Raw genomic sequence first — 26,851 nt, forward strand, 5'->3', positions numbered from 1 at the left:
CTTTGTCTCATCCTCGACAACTGCGAATGCAATGGGCAGAATGTTTGCATTGCCGTCTTGCGCTATGGCCATCGGCAAAATTCCACCGTATTTACCATATAGGTGGGTGCCATCAGCAAAATTCCATCGTATTTACCATATAGGTGGGTGCCATCAATAGAGATAAGTGGCTTGCAATGCTTGAAGGCCTCAACACACGGTGAAAACATCCAAAAGACCCGATGAAACATCACAGTGTCAGTGGAGGCAGGCCACAGCTGTGTCACTAGTTGCACCCAAGTACCTAAATGGACATACATTAGTATTTTATTTTGTACATGACTGAATTATTTAATAGCGAATAAATAAACCGGAAATAAATTTTACCTGACAAGTACATCTGCATAGCGAATAACCAACGAGGAAGCTCATTGTATGACTTTTCCCAATCGCCATATATTCTAGCGATGACTCTCTGTTTTGCAAACCAAACTTTTCTGTACGACGCATTGTAACCAAAGTGATTCTCCACACCTCCTTGTAGAACCCTAATGCTGATTATTGGATCGGCCTTGACCATCGTGAAAATGTGTTGTGCAATCACTTTCGAATCCAACCTACGATGATCTTACCTCCATCGAAGTTTGCATGCAAGTATGAAGACCAGCGTATCTCCTAACCTCCCACCTTTCTTGCTTTCGGCGATATGATATAAGTATGCTCCAATTACAACCGGGTCCGAATTGGATACATCTTGCATTGTACCTCCAATGGTCATTTTCTACTATTTTGTACTCCACAGCCCTCCTGATGCTGTATTGCTTAACTGCCAACATGACTTCTTCTTTGTTCCCAAATTGTTGTCCAACCTCAAACTCGTTGCTTGGGTCTTCTTCAGGACCTCCTTGGGTAAACGACCAATCCGAAGTCATTGCATCGAAATTCAACCTAGTGAAATGGTCCGGCCGGTCATATGGTTGAGAAATGGCAGGTTGTGTCAGAACAATCTGTGTGTCACCGTAGTAGTTCATCTCCTATTCTCGTCACCATCATTAGGGATTTCGGGTGGTTCTTCATCAGCGTCGTCTCCATCATCGAGGTTGACTTCATACTGCTCCATCATCGGATCTCTGATAGCAGAACCGTCATGACTTTCAAGACTGTCATCCATTAAGTCAATGTTACAAACTTCAACATTAGACCCCTCCTGACTACCCTCAGGTGGCATATTTAGATCCACCATTGTCCTTCTGATAGTTCATCTAACAACGCTACTCGTCGGACTATCATTGACAGTATCTGCAGATGATCTCCGACCACCAAAGTCAACAAAAAACACGTATAATTCCAACAGATGAATATTGGTCCATCGGTTGTGCCACGACCTTATAAGCCGTATGTCCTTGTCGTCGCGCAACCGGTACTTAATTCAAAATAATAGAAATATCGCTCACAATGATGGTCTGATAAATATACTAGTAACAGAGACAAAGACAACACAACTATAATATACCTTTTATAAAACAAATTGCCATCTAACTCGGTCGGATATCTATACTAAATATTTTTTCACCGTTTTAGATTCCTGCTGTCCGAGGGCATGCAATATCAAATTCTTCAAAGCTGTTAAATTGTTGACTTTCGATGTCATATACGTAATTATCGGCTAGCCCGATCTAAAGACAATTGAACCTTCTTCATCATACACTATTTCACCATCGTAATGAATGAATAACAATGGATTTTCTGACATCGTAGCGATAACGTTAGCAGTGAAGAAGAAAGTAATTAGAAAAGTTGTGACTACTTGATCTCCAATAGGCCTACTTTTATATCCGATTTTATCATAGAGTTCGTCGGGAGTACGACGAACTTGCTGTTAATAAAAAAAAATTGTATTTTTGAAAATAAAGCTAAAAAATCATTTTAAAAGAAATAATTATTTATTTTATTTTATAAATGAAAAAATCCTTAGGATGCTAATAGGGATGGTGGCTGCAACAACATTTAACACGGTTTAGATTTTTCATGTGTTAGTTTCATTATTGCTATAATCAAAATAGTTACAATGATTTTAGGCAAACTGAGCTCAGTTGAACAATGTCTTATTTGGCAAATTAAATTAGGAAATGGATCTTCTCAATTTTTTTTAATAATTGAGGGAGTAAAGTGTGTTTTTCACCATTAATTTTATAAGTGAGATCAACAATAAATATGAGAGAGAGCAATGAAGGGTTAGAGATCACATTTTACACTCTCAATTTTTTTAACAATTAAGAGGATCCATTCCCAGTTAAATTGCATGTGAATAGTGTAACACCCTAATTATCTTAAACCTTATCTCTAGCCGTAAAGTAAAAGTTAATCAAGGTTTACAACAATTCTAAGGCTTATACATATTTATATATAGAAGAAAATAATATATTCTAGAAGTCCGATGAAAGATTAAGCTCAAAGGGAGAACTACAAAAGCGCGAAACGTTCACACGAAGCTAACGCATAAGATACAAGGTATAGATGCAAGAGAATATAACATATATAGATATAAGAGTATAATAATTATAGGGAACTAGCCGCAGCTTGTGGAGTTTAAGCCGACTAGTTACAAATAGAAAAATACGGAGTTTTGGAATTAAAACAGCTTATACAACTTATCTCTCAAATAAGGCACTAAGGTCATAAAAATAAATATACAAAGAGATGTGATAGTAGCTATAACAAAGTAAAATAGAAATAAACCAAGGAAGAACCATACTCCACTCTGTCACCATATCCGCAATCTCACCGAAGTGGATTTGTAACATGCGTTTGAAAAACAACAACAAAGTATGGAATGAGAACCGGAGGTTCTCAATATGGTAACAGTGCCCAATATGTAAGATATAAGGCTCTGGAACGTCGAAGGCAATCTTAGAACTTCACATCAAATATGGATATTCAAGCTTAGAATAAAATAAATAAATAAAGAACTTAAACCATAAACAGGTTATCTAAACTTAGGGGGAATTCTAACTAATACTAATCACACCGCTGTATCCCATAGCCTTCGCCAACCTAACATCCGTGCGATCTCATCGCCACCGCCTACCTAACCTCCTCAGCACCAGACAATCATAATTAATATAAACAAGTAATACACAGGTAATAATCATATATCACAATTAATTCAAGTAAGCAAGTAGGCATATTATACAATTAGACAAACTCAAGTAATCAAAGCAAACAAGCACATAAAAGATGCATATGATGAATGCCTGTCCTATTGACTCGTGATATCACTTGTCGGTTCGTAAATGCCAACCCGACACATCCTTTCGGATATAGCCTTTTCTGCCACGCCAGGGATATAGTGCCCTGCACACTCATGCAGCAGCGAATCTGCTATGCCAGAGATATAGTGCCCTGCACACTTATGTAGTAGGGAATCTACTACGCCAGGGATATAAGGCCCCGCACATGTCATGACCCGAACCAAGCCATGACTGGCGCTCAAGGGACAAGTCCCTCAGCAAGCCAAACGATCAAATTCTCAGAAAAACGGACAGAATCTCCTCTGTTTCTAGGACCTTACCAACATAAATATTAACTCCCTGTATTAATAATAAACCTCCATTTCCAAGACAACAACAACAATATACTCCAAATTATATCCACAACCAAATATATCCAAAATGCGCATCATATATATATATATATATATATATATATATATATATATATATATATATATATATATATATATATATATATATATATATATATATCAAGTTGATGACTAGAGTATATAGTTAAAACTATAAGTCTTACATAACCAAATCATAATCACTACCTAAACAGTTCAAGATTCAAAATAACATAACCCACACGAGGATCCTGCCTGTGACATATGGAGCATTGACATAGTCTAGATTTTGAGCAAAGGTTCCATTACATAATTACTTAGCCCTTGGAAAGAAGAAGGGCTCACCAAAATGACTAAGATCTACTGAGGGGCTGGTGGAATGGAACCTGGAATGACTCCTGTATCTGAAAAATATGAGAATATAATAGGGTGAGTTTTGCAACTCAGTGAGCAAACATTACATCTATAACCCACACGAGACAATACAGAGTTTACCTTGAAAATCATATTTCTTTTCGGAGATGAGGAATTCATATTAATTAATTATACAAACATTAGATAAATAGTTAAGCGGATGAACTGAAATGGGAGTTCTCATTCCAGAAGTTAAATCAAATCAAATATTACACATCTAGGGCGGCTCCACCTCTAAGGGTAGCCCTTTCCTCTAGTGTGCCCGTACGGTATAACAAATCCAACGTGTGGCCTACACGTTAGGCTAGCAACGCCCCTGCTAGCTGAGGTCTGAGCCAGATGCATCTAGGTTAACGTCATAACCGCCGTTAACTACGGTTTTCTAGTCAGAGTCTCCCAAACCAATCCAAACCAAATCACTTATAAAAATCTCTAGTGCTTATAACATACTACTAAATTCCATAGCAAATCAATATATATAGGATTGCATACTAAAATTTAATTAAAATTTACATAAGGTCAAATAAGAAAACATTTATACTTTACAAAATATATAAATATCATCTCGTGTGTATTTTTATAAAATTGTAAGTTTCACAAATCAATATTTATTTTCAAAAATTCAGAAATCACAATAATAAAATATTTTCAAACTCCAAAATTAATGATTCAACATAGATATTGATAATAATATATTTAAAAACAATTATAGATATAATATCCACTCACAACTTATTCCAAAGAATCGGAAGCAACTCTGAGCGCGTCAACGAGCTACCAAATGATGTCCAATAACTCTACAACTCTAGAAATATGACAATAATGATATTTGTGAGCTACTAATATCGTCAATTAACATAATCTTACTCACATTGACAAAAGCCCTAAATTTTCTAACCATAATAACCCTAATTCGGATTTTGCTATACCCACAAGTATAGGGATGCTAAAAATTTGAGATATAGCTAATTATTGAGTCAAAGAGTTACCTTGAAGCCTCAATAATAACCAGAACTCAAAAGTTGAATACTTTCTTCACTAAATAGGTTGAAGCTCCATGATTTAGGGTTGTGATAAAAGAAATTTGAATGAATAAAATAAAGAAGAGAAGAGAATGAGAAGGAAGTAAAATGAAAGAAGTGGATTTAAAGATAGTGTATGATTTCAAGAAGAAGAGATGAGAAGATGGAAAGGGAGAAGAAGAAGAAGAAGAAGAAGAAGAAGAAGAAGAAGAAGAAAAAGAAGAAGAAGAAGAAATGAAATTGAAAAAGAGGGAGAAGGGTTTCAGGTAAAAGAAAATAAGTGGGGCTGGGAAGGGGGGTGAGTCACGTGACTCATTAAACCCCTCTTCCTTTTTTTTTTCTTCGGTTATAACATTCACTCCCCCTTAAGAAATTCGGTCCCCGAATTTCAAACCCATAAACTATGATAAGTGTGATAGTTACCTTCAGACTCAAACAAATACGGATATTTGTCGCGCATAGCGTCCTCCACTTCCCAAGTTGCTTCTTCTACCGAATGATTCTTCCAAACAACTTTCACAGATGCTATCTCTTTAGAACGTAGTTTCTTTACTTGACGATCTATTATAGTCACCGGTTTCTCTTCAAATGATAAATCTTCGTTTAGCTCTATGGCTTGTGGTGCAAGCACATGAGATGGGTCGGGAAGGTATTTGCGCAGCATTGATACATGAAATACTGGATGAATCATAGACAACTCAGACGGCAATGCCAAGCGGTAAGCAACTGCACCTATTCTGTCCAGTATCTCAAATGGACCAATGTATCGAGGACTAAGCTTGCCTCTTTTCCCAAACCTCATCACTCCCTTCATAGGCGACACTCTCAGAAATACCTGATCACCCACTGAAAACTCTAAGTTACGCCTTCTGTTATCAACATAAGCCTTCTGCCTACTCTGAGCTGCTAATAAACGTTCTCTTATTATGCGAACCTTCTCAACCGCATCTTGTACCAAATTTGGCCCTAAAAGCTTAACCTCACTAACCTCAAACCACCCAATAGGTGACCTGCATCTTCTCCCATAAAGAGCCTCAAATTGTGCCATTTGAATGCTGGCTTGATAACTATTATTATAAGAGAACTCGATCAAAGGTAGATAGATGTCCCAATTCTCACCAAAATCTAGAACACAACACCTTAACATGTCTTCCAATATCTGGATCGTCCTCTCTGATTGCCCATCGGTTTGAGGGTGAAAAGCTGTGCTAAGATCTAGACGAGTTCCTAACGCTTTTTGAAAAGATTTCCAAAAATGAGAGGTGAACTGGGGCCCGCGATCTGAAATAATGGACACTGGAATTCCATGTAGCTTAACTATCTCATCAACATAAAGTTGAGCATACCGAGCTGCACTGAAAGTTGTTTTCACCGGAAGAAAGTGAGCTGACTTCGTCATTCTATCCACAATTACCCAAATTGAATCAAAACCTTTAAAACTACGAGGTAAACCTGTTACAAAATCCATTGTAATCCTTTCCCACTTCCATTCAGGTATCTCAATCTGTTGTAATAACCCAGCAGGTCTTTGATGTTCAGCTTTAACTTGTTGGCAAGTTAAGCAATGAGAAACAAAAACTCCTATGTCTTTCTTCATGCCTTCCCACCAAAACAATTGTTTCAAATCTTGATACATCTTATTGGAGCCTGGATGAACGGTATACTTAGAATTGTGAGCCTCCTCCAAAATAGCTTTCTTCAAGTCGGGGTTATCTGGCACACATAAGCGTTGACCACAACGTAATACATCTTGATCAAGAGAAAAGTCTGAGTTCCTCCCATTACGAACATCTTCCATAAGCTTTCTTAGTTTCGGATCATCACTTTGTGCAACCTTGATCTGTTCTATTAGGGAAGATTGGGCTCGAACATTTGCTAAGAAAACTCCTGATTCTCCAAGGTCAAATTGAATTCCACTGGCCTCCAATTGATGGACTTCTTCAATAATTGGTCTCCTTCCAAGAGTGATATGGGCCAAGCTACCCATAGATTTTCTACTGAGGGCATCTGCTACAACATTTGCCTTTCCAGGATGATACAAAATGGTACAATCGTAATCTTTTAGCAACTCCATCCATCTCCGTTGCCTCAAATTTAAATCCTTCTGTTGAAATATATACTTCAAACTCTTGTGATCTGTATAGATCTCACAGGTCTCACCATAAAGGTAATGTCTCCAAATCTTTAAAGCAAAGACAACCGCTGCCATTTCCAGGTCATGAGTTGGATAATTCTGCTCATGCTTCTTGAGTTGTCGCGAGGCATAGGCAATAACGCGGCCATGCTGCATTAATACACAACCAAGTCCTATCCGAGATGCATCGCAAAAGACTGAGAATCCCCCAGACCCAGAAGGTAAAACAAGAACTGGTGCTGAGGTTAGACAAGCCTTAAGTGTCTGGAAACTTTCCTCACAAGCTTCTGACCATTGAAACTTTACATTCTTCTGAGTTAACTTGGTTAATGGTGCAGAAATTCTCGAGAAGTCCTTGATGAATCGCCGTTAGTAGCCGGCCAACCCTAGAAAGCTACGAATTTCTGTCACTGTAGTAGGCCTTGGCCACTTTTGAACGGCTTCAACCTTCTTTGGATCCACCATGATTCCATCTTTTGATACCACATGCCCCAAGAATGTCACTTGATCAAGCCAAAACTCACATTTAGAAAACTTAGCATAGAGCTTGTGATCCCTTAAGGTTTGTAACACAATCCTCAAATGATACTCATGCTCCGTAGTACTTTTCGAATACACCAAGATATCATCGATGAAGACGATAACAAAGCGATCTAAGAAAGGTTTGAAGACTCGATTCATTAAGTCCATGAAAGCTGCAGGCGCATTCGTCAGACCAAAGGACATTACTAAGAACTCATAGTGCCCATAGCGAGTACGAAAAGCAGTTTTTGGAATGCCTTCCTCTTTTATCTTCAATTGATGGTACCCTGAACGTAGGTCGATTTTTGAGAAACATGTAGCTCCTTGAAGTTGATCGAACAAATCATCAATCCTTGGCAATGGATACTTGTTGCGAACAGTTATCTTATTAAGCTGACGATAATCCACACATAGTCGCATCGTTCCATCCTTCTTCTTTACGAATAGAACAGGAGCTCCCCACGGAGAAGTGCTAGGACGAATGAATCCTTTCTCTAGCATGTCTTCCAATTGAACTTTTAATTCTCGTAACTCAGTTGGAGCCATACGATAGGGGGGAATGGACACAGGTTGGACTCCCGGAGCCAATTCTATGGAAAATTCAACCTCACGATCAGGCGGCATCCCCGGTAGCTCATCAGGGAACACGTCAGGGAATTCTCTAACAATCGAAACATGATCAAGACTAGGCACTTCGGCATCAACATCTCTAACAACTGCCAGAAATCCTTGGTTTCCCTTATCCATCAATTGCATAGCACTCATAGATGAGATGATGCTAGCTAAAGTGGGACAGTCATCACCCTTAAAAACAAAAGGTGAGATACCCAGTATGTCAAACTTCACAGTTTTGGAGTAACAACCCACATCAGCATGACAAGCTGCTAACCAATCCATGCCTAAGATGACATCAATATCTTCCATTGGTTCTAAAAGGATCAAATCAGCTAAGGTTTCAACGGTATTAATTCTAACAACACAAGACCGAAATACGACTCGAACCATCGTGGAGACTCCAAGCGGAGTGCCAACATGAAATGGGTGGGATAACAGTTCAGGTTGTTTATCGAAACGAGATGCAAGATGTGGAGATACATATGAATAATGAGAACCCGTATCAAATAACACTCGAGCATCTAAAGAACAAACTTGTAAAGTACCTGCCACCACAGCATGAGAAGCTTGAGCATCTTGACGTGTTAAGGCATACACACGTGCCTGACCTTTTCCTCTTTGGCTCCCTCCTCTGTTATAAGTCTGACCCCTGCCACCTGCTCCTCTGCCACTAAGACCAGAAGAATTTCCAAGAGACATAGCTGAAGATGATGGCATTGGTGTTGTAGGACGTGCAATACCTGGAGCAAAGCCTCCTCTAGAATTTGGACAATCCCTCCTAAGATGACCAGATTGACCACAACCAAAACATGCACCAGTAGCCTTGAAACATATACCGGAATGGTAACTCCCACACTGAAGACAATAGGGCTGAGCTGGCCTTGTCTGATTTGAACCCTGTGCACTAGATTGAGAGGTGCTCTTAACAAAAGGTCTGGGATTCGAAACACTCATGGGAGCAGATCCAGAAGAAGCAACCCCTCCAAAAGATGCTTGAGGACGAGCTCGATACCCCAAATAACCTTGCTGATTAGTTTGACCATGATGAGATTGAAATCCTCCTAAACTAGATCCACCAGAAAATTGTCCCTTCATCTTGGGCTTCTTACCAACATCCTTAAAAGCATTTCTCTCCGCTATCCCAGCTTCAATTCCATAGGCAGAGTTTAGGACATCCTTAAAAGACATGCGTCCGACTTCAGGCATAAGAGTAGTGAACATAGGTTCTGCCAATCCACGAACGAAACGACGAACTTTCATCTCTTCTGAATTCACCAAGTACGGAGCACTCTTAGAAAGTCTAGTAAACTCCTTAGCATACTCAGTCACTGTCATATTCTCTTGCCTTAATCTTTCAAAGGCAATTGCATCTTCTGCTTGCTTGTTAGCTGGATAAAATCGAGTAAGAAACTCTTCAGTAAACTCTTCCCAAGAAGGAGGAGGAAGCCCAGCTGCTTCTTTGCTCTCAAGAAGAGACTCATACCAATATCTTGCTGAACCACGCAAGTTGTAGGATGCTAACTCAACAGCCCATTCTTTGGTGCACTTGAGAGCTCGAATAGCTTTCTTTGCATCCTCTAGATATTGTTGTGGATCTTCATCCAATGAATCTCCATTGAAAGTGGACGAATTCAACTTCAAATACTTTTCAATTGGCGGCTCTTGATCCCCAAACAATTGATGAACCCTATGAGGCTGAGGATTTGGCGCATTAGGAAGTCTCGCTTCACCCCTGTTAGAACCTGTAACACCGCATTAAGAGTTTGATTCATTCCCCTCAATTCAGCTGCTAAGTCCGGTTGAGCCTCTCTTACTGCGGGGTTCTCTTGAACTCTCTCGCGGGGTATCTCTCCTTCGCGCCTATCAGCTATCCTTTGGCTCCTTGGCCTTTGTCGAAGCGTTCCAAGTGGTGGAGAAACTGCCCTATTGGATTCAGCAGTATCAGGAGCACCAACAGTTCCACCACGTCTTTTCTTAGGTGGCATCTTCCACCTATCGAGTAAGTAGAGCGATTGAATCACCAATGACATATATATATGGAGTTTGAAGACAATAGAACAGACAGAAAGAATTATGAGACCAAAAGATTGAGGACAACTTCCTATAGGCCTCTAGTAACATCACACTTTATGAAAATGGGCCGGCTTCCATTTGCACAATTGTGATCTTACTAAAGGACACTTGCTCCATATTACACAGGAAAACCTAAAGCTCTGATACCACTTTGTCATGACCCGAACCAAGCCATGACTGGCGCTCAAGGGACAAGTCCCTCAGCAAGCCAAACGATCAAATTCTCAGAAAAACGGACAGAATCTCCTCTGTTTCTAGGACCTTACCAACATAAATATTAACTCCCTGTATTAATAATAAACCTCCATTTCCAAGACAACAACAACAATATACTCCAAATTATATCCACAACCAAATATATCCAAAATGCGCATCATATATATATATATATATATATATATATATATATATATATATATATATATATATATATATATATATATATATATCAAGTTGATGACTAGAGTATATAGTTAAAACTATAAGTCTTACATAACCAAATCATAATCACTACCTAAACAGTTCAAGATTCAAAATAACATAACCCACACGAGGATCCTGCCTGTGACATATGGAGCATTGACATAGTCTAGATTTTGAGCAAAGGTTCCATTACATAATTACTTAGCCCTTGGAAAGAAGAAGGGCTCACCAAAATGACTAAGATCTACTGAGGGGCTGGTGGAATGGAACCTGGAATGACTCCTGTATCTGAAAAATATGAGAATATAATAGGGTGAGTTTTGCAACTCAGTGAGCAAACATTACATCTATAACCCACACGAGACAATACAGAGTTTACCTTGAAAATCATATTTCTTTTCGGAGATGAGGAATTCATATTAATTAATTATACAAACATTAGATAAATAGTTAAGCGGATGAACTGAAATGGGAGTTTTCATTCCAGAAGTCAAATCAAATCAAATATTACACATCTAGGGCGGCTCCACCTCTAAGGGTAGCCATTTCCTCTAGTGTGCCCGTACGGTATAACAGATCCAATGTGTGGCCTACACGTTAGGCTAGCAATGCCCCTGCTAGCTGAGGTCTGAGCCAGATGCATCTAGGTTAACGTCATAACCGCCGTTAACTACGGTTTTCTAGTCAGAGTCTCCCAAACCAATCCAAACCAAATCACTTATAAAAATCTCTAGTGCTTATAACATACTACTAAATTCCATAGCAAATCAATATATATAGGATTGCATACTAAAATTTAATTAAAATTTACATAAGGTCAAATAAGAAAACATTTATACTTTACAAAATATATAAATATCATCTCGTGTGTATTTTTATAAAATTGTAAGTTTCACAAATCAATATTTATTTTCAAAAATTCAGAAATCACAATAATAAAATATTTTCAAACTCCAAAATTAATGATTCAACATAGATATTAATAATAATATATTTAAAAACAATTATAGATATAATATCCACTCACAACTTATTCCAAAGAACCGGAAGCAACTCTGAGCGCGTCAACGAGCTACCAAATGATGTCCAATAACTCTACAACTCTAGAAATATGACAATAATGATATTTGTGAGCTACTAATATCGTCAATTAACATAATCTTACTCACATTGACAAAAGCCCCAAATTTTCTAACCATAATAACCCTAATTCGGATTTTGCTATACCCACAAGTATAGGGATGCTAAAAATTTGAGATATAGCTAATTATTGAGTCAAAGAGTTACCTTGAAGCCTCAATAATAACCAGAACTCAAAAGTTGAATACTTTCTTCACTAAATAGGTTGAAGCTCCATGATTTAGGGTTGTGATAAAAGAAATTTGAATGAATAAAATAAAGAAGAGAAGAGAATGAGAAGGAAGTAAAATGAAAGAAGTGGATTTAAAGATAGTGTATGATTTCAAAAAGAAGAGATGAGAAGATGGAAAGGGAGAAGAAGAAGAAGAAGAAGAAGAAGAAGAAGAAGAAGAAGAAGAAAAAGAAGAAGAAGAAGAAATGAAATTGAAAAAGAGGGAGAAGGGTTTCAGGTAAAAGAAAATAAGTGGGGCTGGGAAGGGGGGTGAGTCACGTGACTCATTAAACCCCTCTTCCTTTTTTTCTTCTTCGGTTATAACAGCACACTTCATGCGACAGAGAAGGAAAAACCACAACAAATCATGCAGCAGAAAAATCTGCTACCCTAGGGATATAGGCCCTGCACACTCTCAACAACATCTGCTCATGCAGCAGAAAAATTTGCTACACCAGGGATATAAGCTCTGCACACTCTCATATAATCTAACAAGTCCATCGACCTCAAATCATCACTAGTCATCACCATTTCTCATATCAAATCACTTTCAATTATCAATTCTCAACATTCCAAGGATATAGTGCCTGACACACTTTCCTTCAATATCCATCAAGCTCATAATAACCATCATCAGTTCTTAATTCCATCCCGAACTCATTAGTTCATCAGTTTCTCAATTCATTGTTAGTAATCACCAAGTCCACTACTCTTCCTTCTCTCTCAACCAAACTCATCCTCAATATACCAGAAACCTAAACCTCCGTTCGCTAACTTTTCAAAGTAAAACCCGAATTAAATCTCCTAAGATCTTTCCCATGCTTTGATACCTGAAAATAAGCCCAAGAGTTTTAATTAGGTGTCATAGAAGTATACAAACTTGTTGGAAAAGTGGAATTGTTTAAAAACAAGGTTTAAGTTGTAAAACAGGGCGTGTGCGTATGCACAGGATGTGCGTGCGCACGCCCAAGAGGATTTCGAAACGTGTGCATACGCATAGGAGTGTGTGTACGCACAAGTACCAAATTTTACAATTCTATTCGCTCGCACAAGCTGTACTCACGCCCCCAACAGACTGCCTTTTCCAACGTATGCGTGCGCACAAGTTGTAAATCTTCATTGATTGTGTGCGCGCACAGACTGTGCCAGCGCTGCCAACAGCAAGCCTTCCCCTGCGTGTGCGTACGCACCAGGCTGTGCGTGCGCATAGGTATAGATTTTCACAGGGGTGTGCTTGCGCACATACCAGAAATCACAAAATTCTGTAACTTTGCAGAATTTCAGATTTTGACACCAAACTTTGAATGATCATAACTTCCTCTACAAAAATCCAAATTGTACAAACTTTATATCAATTTGAAGATTTTTTAATGAACTTTAATTCTAAATGAATTTCAACTAATTTTGAAAATTGAGGCATAAGTTATGATCAGACAAAACTCACTGAAAACCAACTTTTACCAACACTCACAAAATCTCAATTTACCAACTTTCACAAACCACATTCAACCAAAACCATATGAAACCTCCAATTACAACACAATCTACCTTTTTGGGTCATTATTCATCATTCGCACCAATTTTTCCATCACACTTCATCATTCTCAATCTCAATTATCAAACATATAACATTACAAACAATTTTTTCACCAATACATTCACCAATCATCATTATTCTATCATCAATTTCAATATCAATCTCCCATATCAAACTACCAACATCAATATAGCCATTTATCAATCATTCCAAATCATCAATTACCATACAACACTTTCATCAACATAACCAAAGCTCATCAATTCATCATAATTCATCATACCTCAACATTCAATAACTCAACAACCATTTTAAGTTAAACCTATCCTATGGGTCACTAGTCTAGGTGTCCATGAATATTATATACTACATAGAAGAAACTGAAACTATACCTTAGCCAATTTCCAAACGCACCAAACACCAAAACGAAGCCACCAAACTTGATCCAAAGCCTCAACCAACTCCAACAAACACCCAAAACTCAATCTAACATCATATATATATCAAAATCAAAATTTAAGATACACAAAACAACTAAACACAAGGATTTAGTGAAACCTTACCTTACCCAACGAGGTTAGAGGTAAATCCAACAATTACCCGCTACTAGAGATCACCTAAATAAGTAAAACCACAAAATCCACTAAAAAACCAAACCCCAAAAAATGCAGAAGTTAGGGCAGAAAACTGGGGAGCAAGTTTCGAGATCTTACCAGATTTTCTTAGATAGAAAGGAAGAGCTCGTCGAGAACTTCGCGTGGCCGCAAACGACTTGTCAATTGGAGTTCCGGATCAAAAGTTATGGAACTTTGAAGGAGGAGATGAATAGTGCTATGGAGCTCTCTCAGGCTCGGTCCAACCCACTGAGTGAATGAGCTGAAATGCTCATTTAATAAGGGTTATGTATGTTGGACTTGGGCTCACTTAGGCTCGGTCCAACCCACTAAGTGTTTTTGATTTGTTTGGTCTACTTTGGGTCAAAACCTTTAAGATTAGTGTCTGGTTTTTAATTATAAATTATTTTTATTCTTTCAAAACAATAAATCAACTTTCAAAATTTTATTTTCTAAAATACGCGGTACTGGACAGACTAGAGCCGGTACTGCCAACTTAAGCGCCAGTACGCATTTTTACAAAAACTTTTCGAAAAAGATACATTTTTCACCTCAAAAAAATTCATTGAAACCAAATTTCACCTTTAAATTTTCAAATTAAAACTTTTAAATTTTGAATCTATTTCGGACACTTAAAAATTATTATTTTATTAAAATGGTTTTATGTGAAGACTCTGATTCTTACAAATAGATTCGGCCTTCAATATATAGGAACTTTAAAGCTTGAGCCGTGTATTGAGCACTGAAAACCAAAACTGCAATCAGATATCTATAATTTATGTAAAACCAAAATTGCAATGTTGCAGAATTGACTGAAAACAAGGGTTTATGAGAAAGAATGCAAACAACGTTTCTAAGGACCAAGAAAAGTGACAATACTTTGTGATTATTATGTGCCTAAATATTGTTGCAAGCACATAACATTTCATGCCATAGATCTATCATCCACTTCATCTACAAGTTAGCATGAACAAAATCTGTATAGTAAGTAACACTCAGTATTAGTATTGTGTTGTTCTCTTGTAAAGTATTCGAATTCATGTAAAACATAGCATATCATATGGTTCCTGTGAGATTTAAAACTTTGATTTCTTCACGTGAATTATCCTGAATATTACACAACAAAATTAAGATAAAAGAAGAAAGGGAGAAAGAGGAGTTTCGGATACATTTGGTGGCAAATAAAGAATATATGTATATGAAAATTTTCTATATAACTTAAAAAAATCAGATTATTGTTACCAAGTCTTCATTTTGATATAAATTTGAACTTGACTGATTCTTGGTTTTCAACTTTGTCACAGAATGAATCAATCATCAATCATCAATCTTTGTTTGAGAATGCCTTCTGAATTCGTTTCCATGCATTGCGTACAAGATCTTTTCAAGAGTTTAACGCATTTGAGAGGATTGGCCATACATTGCTCACATCCCTCACATCGATTGCCCTCTGTAAAGTAATTTGAGAATGAAAGCAACACCATTACCACTCGGATGATTAATTGTGCATTTCAACTCGATCTGTTCGTTATGAGATATTTCTTGTAGAGCTTTGTGGCTATTACCAAAGTAATATTTCTCATAATCATTGTCTAAATAGATATTCTTAACCTTGAAGAATGTATGAAATACAACAACAATAATTCTTCAAATAAATGGAACATTATATATCCCAAATTGGACATCAAACTAATACATTTAAGGCATATATTATTTGAAAATTTTAAATATGTGGAACTAAATTATCTACTTATTTTAATAAAGAATAATTTGTCTAATATTCTAAATCAAAAACTAATTTGTTAATGACTGATTTATCTAATATAAAAATTATTAAAGACCAATTTAAAATATCACTCATTTTGAAACACAATATCAAAGCTTCGTCATCCTTCGTGGTTCATAAAATAATTGGCTTCTAGACTTCTAATTTATGGTCTTATCTCTTAAGCCACTATAAATATCTGATTGCTGAACTCATTCATGTTCCTCTTAGCAAATATCAATGGCTTTGGATTCTCAAACCATATGAATTTTCTAACTTCCTTATACAAGACTTCTAATTTGTGGTATATGACATTTTTTTGTGTGATTTTTTGGTAATCAAGATAAAACTGTTCGTTCAAGAAAATAACAATGCATCTTAAAAAGGCCAAAGAAGAACAACATCATCTTATTACAAATTTGAAGTCATTGCTACTATTTTGATCATAACAACAACAAACTAACTAACGTATAACTCTAAGCCCTGCTATAACCCAAGTTCTCTATATCCTATGAACTTTTGACTATTGCTATCATCACTCTATCATCATTGCGAAACCCAGACTGTAACTGAAAATAATTGGTTTCCCCTTGATCATTTCTATAAACTATGTTGAGCATGTGAAAAATTTTCAAGTCAGCTGCATTGCAAGCGTATGAAGATCCATAAACATGCGGCCACAAGTCGCGATAGCAATCACTTGTAGACCGAACCCCTGAATAAATAAATAAGAAGATTTGTAATTTTCTAGTAAGGAATCAATGAACAATCCAAAGATCAAAAAACATCAACACATGAAAAGAATATGGACAAGGAAGGATGCATGTATATCTTATAGGCAACTTTGAAATACAATTTCTTGTGCCTGGAAAAGTTCTGCTAGAATATTTGGTCATGTAAAAGAGGGTCATATGATTGGAGATATCAGACAAGTTTATCCTAGCAATGACTATTTTGAATTGTTTGCAATGGGCAAAAAGTTACAAACTTATAGCACAAGAAGGTGATTTTGTTTCTTAAGACACATTATATAAGAGAAATAATGTGAGGAATATATATAGCAGAAGCAGCAAATTAAGGATTAATAATGAAGGAGGGAAACTAAACTAAGATTAGAATGTGCTCCCAGATTAATGGAATGAACATGTAATTCAGGGAAATCTGGAATACACAAACTCAAGCATGTTACTGATGATGTCTCCCAGATTTTTTTTTTCTCTTTTTTAATCTTGCTATTGCTACATGTTGCGCATAATTCGTACAACAGAATTTAGACATCAAGCGAAACAGGACATTTGTTCACACAATATATGCTGCTGCCTATGAGTAAGATGTAATATATTTCCTCTATTTTAAAGCAAGTGTCATTTTGGACAAATTAGTATATTGAAAATTATATTATATATTTAAGTAATCTATTATTTAGAGAAATTGGTTCTTTAAAAAATATATCACTTTTAACAAAATTGAAATTCATTTTGAAAAGAGTAAAATGTTTTCTTTTATTCGTTTATGTTTCTTCTGCACTGTAACCGAATATTGACTCTAATATATCTTACACATACATCAGTTAAAAAAACAAATAAATAAATGAGAGAAGAGAAAAATCTCTTATCCAAACACCATCCATAAATCATCTCTTGAGCTTTGCCTAAATGGGAGCGGCTGTTGATTCAATATTTATGGCAAAAAGGATATCATCCTGCTGATTTTGAAAAACCATATATCAGTGATAAGAGTTGATTGATTTAAAACAAAACAAAATTAAAATGGAATTTGATCACATTAATAACAGGATGATAAAAATGCAACAGATAAGAGTAATAATATCTATCTGGAGTTCTATTTACAGTTTTACACAGAGTGTGAAAGAGCGATGGAATTCAATGCTATCCATTCCATCCAATGTTTCTGACCTCATGATCAGGGTTCAATCATCATCCATTTTCACATTTTGTACCAATAAAAGAGCCTTTCAACCAGAATGTCAAATCTATCATCTTTAGCGAAATGATGACGACCTCGATGCCGATCTCTTCTTAGCTGCCATGATCTCCATTTGGATCTGATTTTATCTACTCACATTGATTAAGTTATAGTTATGAAAGGCGAGACAATAATTCACACGAACAGTTTGGACACAAACATAAATTAATGGTAAAAACAGAATAAAGGGATGAATTGATACCAGAAAATGTTTCTTCATGAATGGGAATCAGTTTGAATTGTGGGATGTGAGCAATGGCTTGCCAATCCTGTCCTGTTACTCTGGTGCATCGCTTCTGCAGCTCCTTATGGCACCCATCAATGGATAGCTCACGCAAGCTTGTCAGGTTTCGGAAGCTACTGGGCAGTGACCTTAACCTCACCCGGGTGAGTTCTAACTTTTGAAGAGAAGTTATTTCCCCCAACCACTCAGGAATTGAATTTGATTCATATACTTCCAAACTTTGGAGGGAAGGCACATGTTGTAAGCCTTCTGGCAATGTATCACAACAAGCGATGAGAACTCCACGAAGCGAAACTAATTTATTCATGTTACTCGGTAGAGTCACCAGCTTTGGACAAATCATGATATCAAGGCTCTCCAGACGAGTTAGATGTCCCATACCTTCAGACAAGGATCTGAGCTTCTTACACGAATGAATTGTCAAACTTTGCAGAGAACACAGACCTTGCAACACATTCTCCGAAAACGATTCAAGTTCATCACCACCATAAATTTCTAACTTTTGTAGCGAGCTGAGGCTGCTTAATTCATGGGGTAATGCCTTGAGTTTAGGGAAGTCTGAAATGCAGAGGGTCTTGACATGCTGCATATTCTGCCCAATAGCCTCTAGGATGGAAGCCATACCTTCACTATCACTATGATCAGAGTCTGACCCTGTTCCTTTAATCCAAATGTGCTCTAGAGATGGAAGGAGTGGCAACTTAATCTTAGGGACACATGAGACCTTTAATTTAGAAAGAAGCGGAAGCATTTCTACTCTTTCATCTCCTAACATCCCTTCCAAGTTTGGCAACTTTGATAAGGTCAGGTCCTTCAACGATTTGAATGCCTTCTCATCCACGCCATCATATGAGTCCTCATCGATGTACTTCACATCTTTCATTCCAGATACATAAAGAACAGTTAAATGTGGTAATTTACCCAGCGGAGGAAGGTGCTTGCAGTTCTTGCAATCATAGAGTATCACCATAACTAAGCTGGAAAGAATTGAAGTATTTTGCATCCAGCTAGGCAACTCTACTCCGCTGTAACCATTCATCCCAAAACTCTTGAGATTGGAGGGAGGCTCAAGGGCTTCAAGTATTCTCTCAGCATTGGCACCACGCCTTGAATCAGAGGAGCCCCATGACAGGTATAAGTTTTCCAACTTCTTCTTAGCACTCAAATTAGCATCTCTAGCATCACCCTCATTTATGACATTTTCAAGCCCCTTGATGCGTAGTTTGCCTCCAAGCTGTAAATCACGCAACTCTGATAACCCACGCCCTTCCTTTTTATCCACAATAAAAAGATTCAATGTTCTCAAACATTTCAACTCCCCGATATTCGGAGGCATCTCTACTAATGAATGACAATATTCAATTAGGAGATGTCTAAGATCCTTCAATTGTGTTAAGTGTTTGGGCAAACAAGAAAGATTTTCACACCTTTCTAACTTCAGAATCTGCAATTTTTGTAACCTCGAAACACATTCAGGCAGTGTTGTGATACCGCTGCTACGCAGATTCAGGTACCTCAAATGCGTTAAACTCTTCAGTTCTGAGAGTTGAGAAGCATTTGTACGTAGTGCACGGAGAGAATTGAACGGTGGCAACCCATTAAGATTGCGATGATCATCTAATGGATAAAGATTAATCATACTCCTCAAAGATTCAGCTTTCTTGAAGGGATCCATGTTTACCTCCCTCTCTGGTTTTAAACAAGTGACATGGTGGACCCTTGTAGACAAATTGGTCAAGCTTGCAGACTCATCATAAACTCTGCACTCTTCTCCCATTATGGATTGGGCAAGTTCATGAAATAAATCATGCATCTTGAATGTAGTTCTTCCCAATTCATCAATCTCAACTTCTTGGAAAAATGATCTCTGACATAATTCCTCCCAAGCCTCATTACCAGCATCCTCAATCTCCAACTTCCCTTTGGATTTGATCAAACCATTGGCCATCCAAAGATGAATAAGTTGCTCTTTTTCCATTCGAAAATCTTGGGGGAAAATGGCACAAAAAGCAAAGCATTGTCTTAATGACAACTTCAAATGGAAGTAGCTGATTTTCAAAGCACGTACAATAATAGCATCATCCTCAAGTATGTCCCAAAACTTACTTTCCAATACATTCACCCACTGTATTTCCTCTTTTTTATTGCGCAAAAGGCTTCCAAGTGCTTTAGATGCAAGAGGGGAACCACCACATTTCTTTACAATCTCCTTGCCTATTGCCACAAGCTCTGTGCGCTCCACTTTGTCTGATCCAAATGCATGGTATTTGAACAATAACCAATTGTCATCCTCGGATAATGGTGACAAGTGATGAGCAGGGCATGTTCCCATGACAGATGCAACACTCTCAACTCGGGTAGTGACCAAAATTGCAGCACCTTTTGTTCCACCTCCGCAAAGCAAAACAGACTTCAAGTCCTCCCATTTGTCCGTGCTCCATACATCGTCTAGAACAAGTAAATACCTTTTGCCTAGCAGTACTTCTTGAACTTTGTTTTTCATTGCTTCTAAAGTAGAGAGGTTCGGGTTATGTCCCCTTGTAGATTCCACAATGGACTCTAGAATTCTCATGGTATTGAATTCAGTGGAAACACAAACCCAAATTCTCAGATCGAAATGTTCAATTACCTTCTTGTCATTGTAAACCCGTTGAACAAGTGTTGTTTTTCCAAGTCCCCCCATGCCAACAATTGGATAAACAGAGAGGTCGTTACTGCTATCAGCACTCCTTGAAAGAAACTCCAGAATATTTTCTGTGTCTTGCTCCCTTCCATAGATGTTGTGCTCAGTGATACCAGAACATGTCTGGCGCCATGCTTCATCTTCTTGTTGCCTCTCTGGAACTCTTCCACGCAACTCAAACCTTCTCCTTTCTTCATCAATTTGACGAAACCTGTCAACCATCTCTTTCATCCTCTTACCAATGTCCCGACGAAACATGATCGTCACAGGATCAAGACGAGTTAAGCACTGGTCACTGTGTAGACGGTTGGACTCTATTGAACATTCATCTAAGATATCATCAAGCACGTGTGCTGCATCTGAAAGCTTCTGCAGCCAAAGCTTCACAGCACGCTCTCTGATCTGCTTCTCTTCAGCATCTTGGAGCACTGCATGGATTGCAGCAAGGTTCCCTGACAGCTCTTGAATCTGCGAGTGGACGCCCCAAAGAGTTGCAAGCTCGTCCTGAACAAAAGCGCTCAAGTTTTCAATCACCATTTGAAGTAGAGATTCAGCCATTTGAAAAGCTAGAACGAATGAAAGCTCAGATGTTGGACTGAATGCTATGCACATGCAAGTTGACAACGTGCACTACTAGGTTTCTGAGCTTAGAGAGACTGGTGAGGAAGGTGGATAGATTTACTATATTATGAAACTGTTTTTGTGTGAGAATGTGAATGCGTTGAAGATGCAAGTTCACAAATTGCAATTTGAATCACTTTAACATAGTTTTGGAATCTCGTGCTCATTACTCCCAAAGAACCACCATTAGAAAACAAACTAGAATGAGAATTAAATTTGAAACGTTTTTTGTTTAAAATAATTTGTAGTACACAAAATTTAGATGTTAGAGTTGTATAAAGTGACATTTTTTTTGGGTTTTTTACTTAAATAAAATAAGTGAACTACTTAAATAAAGATGTCAAAAACGTCTTTTTTTTAAGATGTGATGAGTTTGGAAAACTCTTATTTAATTTTGATGATGAACAAACATTATTAAAATGCTTAATTACAAAATTATTAATTTGATCTTAATTTATATTTGCCTAATTAATAATTTTGTTGTGAAGATTTATCTTGGGCCGGAAAACAAAGATGTTGCTAGCCCAAAATTAAAAAATCAGCATTGCTACATGAGGCTGAATTATTAAATGGGCCAGAATAAATATTATTGTTGCAAGCCCAAAACAAATGCTTTCTTGTGTGCTTTCCATACTTGATCCGAAATCAATTTTATCAGGAAAGCAAATGTTATCCAAATGGGCCAGCTTTGATTATAATGTCACAAGGCCCAAATTCAATTTTGATGAATGTTTCCATGCTTTGACCGAACCCAAGAAGCAAAGAAAAATGGTTCAATGCTTCCAACGGATTCCATTCCTCACTTTGGATGGAATTCAAATTTAATTTAATGCATTGGAAACATAAGCAAGTGAGAGAAGATTGATTTGACTAAAGGCATCATTGCTACACGCTAACTAAGGGAAGTAAAAGCAAGCTATTTTCAATTAATTAGTTTAATCACTTTGAAATAGCTTTTGGCTAGGCCCGAAACGAATGATGAGCTAACAGTACCTTCTGTAGTGGTGGAACAGAAAAAGGAAGCCGCTTACGAGCTGCTTTCTCTCATACTTCTATTCGAGAGCCGGTCTAACCTCCTTAGATAACATCTAAGGGTAGGTAGGAGAATGACACGGGGAATACCAGACCGGGTCAAGGATACGGATACAAGGATGGAAGTTGGCTCCCTGAGAAAGCATGCCGTATCCTACCCCCCTAAATGGATAATGGATATAGGGCGTATGTTTCACCTTCAGATTCTTTCTTCTCTTTCTCATCTCTTTCTCTCTTCGGTTATTGCACAGAAAATATTGGCAGCCATGGAAGCAAAAGTGAGCTACCGAAAAGGAGAGAAAGCAAGCCTAAAGACCATCAAAATGATGGCAAGAAAACATAACAAAATAAAAGTGAGCTGTGGCTAAGATATTCACCAAATGTGGATAGATTTGGTGAGATTATCTTGAGCCTTTTATGCTCAAAAATGGAAGAAGAAGATTCGGCCAGCTAGAGGAGATTCTTGAAGCATGGCTTGTCTTTGATTCTGCTCAACCACCACAGGGAGTAGCTAGAGTGGCGAAGTGATGGTTGAAGGCAGAGATTGAAGCAGATGAAGTCATTATCATCATGAGGCATCAAGGGCCAGAAATCCATCTTGGAGAGGAAGCCAAGGATGGAGAGCCCGGATTGATGAAGGGTGATGATCAAGAAAGGACTAGAGGTAATTGCATGTTGGTTAATGCATGGTTATCTCTTCTCTCTCTGAGTGGCCGAACCGGTTCTGTGTTTGTTGAAGGAGGAAAAAGTTGGTTCGGTTTTGGCTTCAAGTGTGGAGGCTTTCCTCTTCTTTAAAAAGGGGGAACAACCACTGTTTGAAGCAAGGAGAAAATTTGAGAGTGCAAGGCACAGAGTTCTCAGAGCTACCTGAGCTAACAGATTTCTCTTCTCCTTCAATGTATTCTGTTTTGTAATTTTTCTGTTTAATTTTGTCATGTCTTGAGTCTCATGGAAAAAGGCAAACAAGTGAGGTTTGTAAGAAAAAGCCATAGAGCGGAAAAAGGCAGAGAGTGCAAAATTAAAAGAAAAAGCCATAGATGTCTTAGAGTTCCTTTGTACATCTGTGTTGTGTTTCATGATTCTGTGAGAATCCCCTTGTAAGTTGGGTTAGCACTTTACAAGTTGTAATCAGATTGATTATAGTGAAATTCCATCATGTTTGTGATGGAGACTGGATGTAGGCTGCACTGCACATAGCAGCCGAACCAGGATATATCTGGGTGCAATTTTCTTCCCTTTCTACTCCATTTCTGTTTTCTACTACGCAGGAGCAAAAGCCAGAATTATCTCGTGCCAAGTGACGAGACAAAACAAAAAGTCTCGTGGCAAGGGACGAGACAAAACAAAGTTGCTCGTGTCCAGTGACGAGCAAAAACAGAAAAGTCTTCTCTGAAGGTCAGCAAGTGTTAGCACCAGAAAAAGGGGGCTAAGATTCAACCCCCCTTCTCTTAGCCACTGAAACCATCAAGATGTTTTTTAAAAATTAAAATTTAACACATATAATCAATTAAATTGTCTTATTTTTATTAAAATTAGACTGGACAAATCAGTTTAGCAAAAAAATTAATAAATTAAATTTTAAACCGGTATAAATTAATATTTTTTATAAAAAATTACTACAATATCCCTATTATAAAACATAACTAAAATATTCCTATTTTATATATATATATATATATTAATTTTGAAAACTTTAAATTTTGACCCTATAAGGATAGAGAAAAAAAAGGCTAAAATTTAGAATTTTCAAAATTAATATATATAATAAGAGTATTTTAGTCATTTTATATAATACGGGTATTATAGTCATTTTTTATAAAAAATAATATTAATTTAGATGGATTCAAAATTTGATTCACTATTTTTCGGTTGAATTAATTTGTCTAACCTAATTTTGACAAAACTAACATATGTGTTAAATTTTAATTATTAAAAAATATATTTAAAAAAAAAAAAGACGTTTTCTGCGTCTTTATGGGAGTATCCCCTAAATACCAAAATTATTGGATTCCCCTAAATCAAATTTTAAAACATGAATATTATCCTTCTACTCTTATATAAATCATTACAGGGACATGAGGATTATATAATATGTTAACCATGGCACCCAAAAACAATTTATGCATGGATGGCCTAAGGAAATAGGGAGTAAATCGTTGTAGGGCACATAGGAATATAGATAATCCATAAATAGCGATTTATGTATAATAGGGTACTTTTATTTATAATATTTTAATTTAAATTATATCTATTTAAATTTTAACTTAAAAAATAAAAATAAAAATATACTTTTTATAATTTTAATTATTAATTTTATTAATAAGATTAAATTAAATTAAAAAAAAGAATACTAACAAATTATAATAAAAAGAGTACTAAATTTTAATATATAAATTTAAGTTTTTTCTTTAAAAATTATCAAAAAGTGTTAAAAAATATAATTTTAAATAACATAAATTTATGTTGTTTTGAGTAACATAAATTTAAATTTTTATAAAATTTTTAGTATTCGTTGTTCATATGAGTTTTTTTAATCATTTTTATTGATACATATTTTTTATAGAATTTTTTGTCATTTTTTATTTGACTTTGTATAAATTTTAATTATTTTTTATAATTTTAATTATTAATTTTATTAAAAAACCAAATTAAATAAAAAAAGAATACTGACAAATTATAATGAAAAGTGTATAAAATTTTAATACATAAATTTAAGTTTTTTTTTAAAAAAAAGAGTAAAATAACGTTTTTGTCCCAACACTTGGGGTATGTCTCAAAGCTATTCCTAACGTTTTTTTGTGACTAAACAGAAAAGAAAGAAAAAAATAGAGACAAAACCAAATTAATTGGCTAGGTTCATATCTAAATCTATTAGATGTTGAAGCTCACTCCATGGTTGACTCCAATTCGAGTGAATGTCCGCGCCAGAAGTAGCTGCTTTAGCCATACAATGCAATCTGCAATACTATTTGCATTCCTCTGAATTAAAAGAATACAGATTCTCCAATTCCAATTCATAACCTCTTGTATATGCTTTACCAAATTCCATTCCGGAATATCCTTACCAAGTATTCTTTGGTTTACAAAAAAAAAACAGTCTGTTTCACAAATAACCTCAAGAAATCCACTATCCCAAGCAAGAAGTAAACCTCTCCAAATTACATACAATTCAGCAAAAAGAACATTGCACACTTCGACTTTTCTACTGCAACCTTTCAACCAACATTTATCAGAATTGCGAATGATACAACCAAAACTAGCATAGCCAAAAGGAGCAAAACAACTAGCATCACAATTCAATTTAACAGAATGAATTGGAAGTGGAACCCAATGCAAACAAAGCGAAGGAATAGACAAAGATTGATGCATAGCAAAAATAGTGTGGAACTCCCTCACTGAACTACGAATCAAACTCACTACTTTACTAGCACTCCAAGAGTTATCTTGTAATGTCCCAAGATTTTTCTTGAAACATTTTTTTTATTTAATTTCTTTTATTGCTACCCTACCATCTAATTTTATCAAAATACCCATTCTACCTTTATCCCTTTTATCAAACCCTAACCCTAATTCCAAAAATTAAACTCAGCCTCCTTCTACACACATACACACACATTTCAGAGAAAAAAAAGAGAAGGAACGAAAGCAAGGAAAAAAGAAAGGGGGAGTTGCAAAGGGAGAAGGAGAGGAAGGGAACAGAGGAAAAGGGGAAGGACGGCGCCGGCGGAGGGAGGAGCGCCGCTCGCCGTCACCGTCGCAAAGTAGGAAGCAAGAGAGAGAGAAAGAGTGACACGCGAGAGAGAGAGAGAGAGAGAATGACCAAAGAGGGAGACCACGACAGAGAAGATAAAGCGCTGCCTTTGCCACCACCAAGTCGTGCCTCGTCGTTGCCGCTGAATCTTCCTTCACTGCCGCTACCGAAGAGCCCAAAAAGAGAGAAACTTCGAGAAAGGGGAAGGAGAATGCGACGGACCTCGTCGTTGGGAAGAGATGAAACGACGGTGGTGGGTGTTGCTGCCGCTGCTACCGTCGTCATCACTGGAGTTCGCCGTTGAAGTTGCTAGAGCCACTGCCTTTGCCCTTTCAAAATGCCGCATGAGTTGCTTCGATGCCACTGAGTTCGTTTCACCACAATTCTGGTTCAGTTAGTAATTGTTTGTCCTATTTTATTTCCGCCACTATTTTATCACTGCCATTGATGGTGCTGTCATTGC

At 36.9% G+C, this 26,851-nt stretch overlaps 2 protein-coding genes across 3 annotated transcripts in view; one reads left to right on the forward strand and one right to left on the reverse strand.

The window, feature by feature from the left end:
* Positions 1–26,851, forward strand: part of LOC112747503 (disease resistance protein RGA2-like) — an 84,777-nt gene that overhangs the window by 6,518 nt on the left and 51,408 nt on the right. The gene's annotated exons all lie outside the window — the stretch shown is intronic.
* Positions 16,428–21,816, reverse strand: LOC112747509 (disease resistance protein RGA2-like). Of its 2 annotated transcripts, XM_029293057.2 has the most exons (3): positions 18,260–21,805; positions 17,988–18,146; positions 16,428–16,786 (listed from the first exon to the last, which is right to left on the reverse strand). In XM_029293057.2, the coding sequence occupies exons 1-2, from the start codon at positions 21,594–21,596 to the stop codon at positions 18,019–18,021; spliced, it is 3,465 nt and encodes a 1,154-aa protein (XP_029148890.1). In that variant the 5' UTR covers positions 21,597–21,805; the 3' UTR covers positions 16,428–16,786; positions 17,988–18,018. The 2 variants fall into 2 exon arrangements, with proteins under 2 accessions (XP_029148890.1, XP_025651330.2); XM_025795545.3 differs by lacking the exon at positions 16,428–16,786 and having other exon boundaries at positions 17,815–18,146; positions 18,260–21,816.

This window comes from Arachis hypogaea, chromosome 15 (assembly GCF_003086295.3).
Source record: "Arachis hypogaea cultivar Tifrunner chromosome 15, arahy.Tifrunner.gnm2.J5K5, whole genome shotgun sequence".
Taxonomy (NCBI): domain Eukaryota; kingdom Viridiplantae; phylum Streptophyta; class Magnoliopsida; order Fabales; family Fabaceae; genus Arachis; species Arachis hypogaea.

Excerpts from the sequence above, each read along its gene's own strand:
- LOC112747509 (XM_029293057.2), bottom strand. The coding sequence starts at position 21,596 with ATGTGCATAGCATTCAGTCCAACATCTGAGCTTTCATTCGTTCTAGCT. Across the intron at positions 18,147-18,259 it reads TCATGAAGAAACATTTTCTG|ATAAAATCAGATCCAAATGG; the intron begins GTATCAATTCAT and ends CAATGTGAGTAG.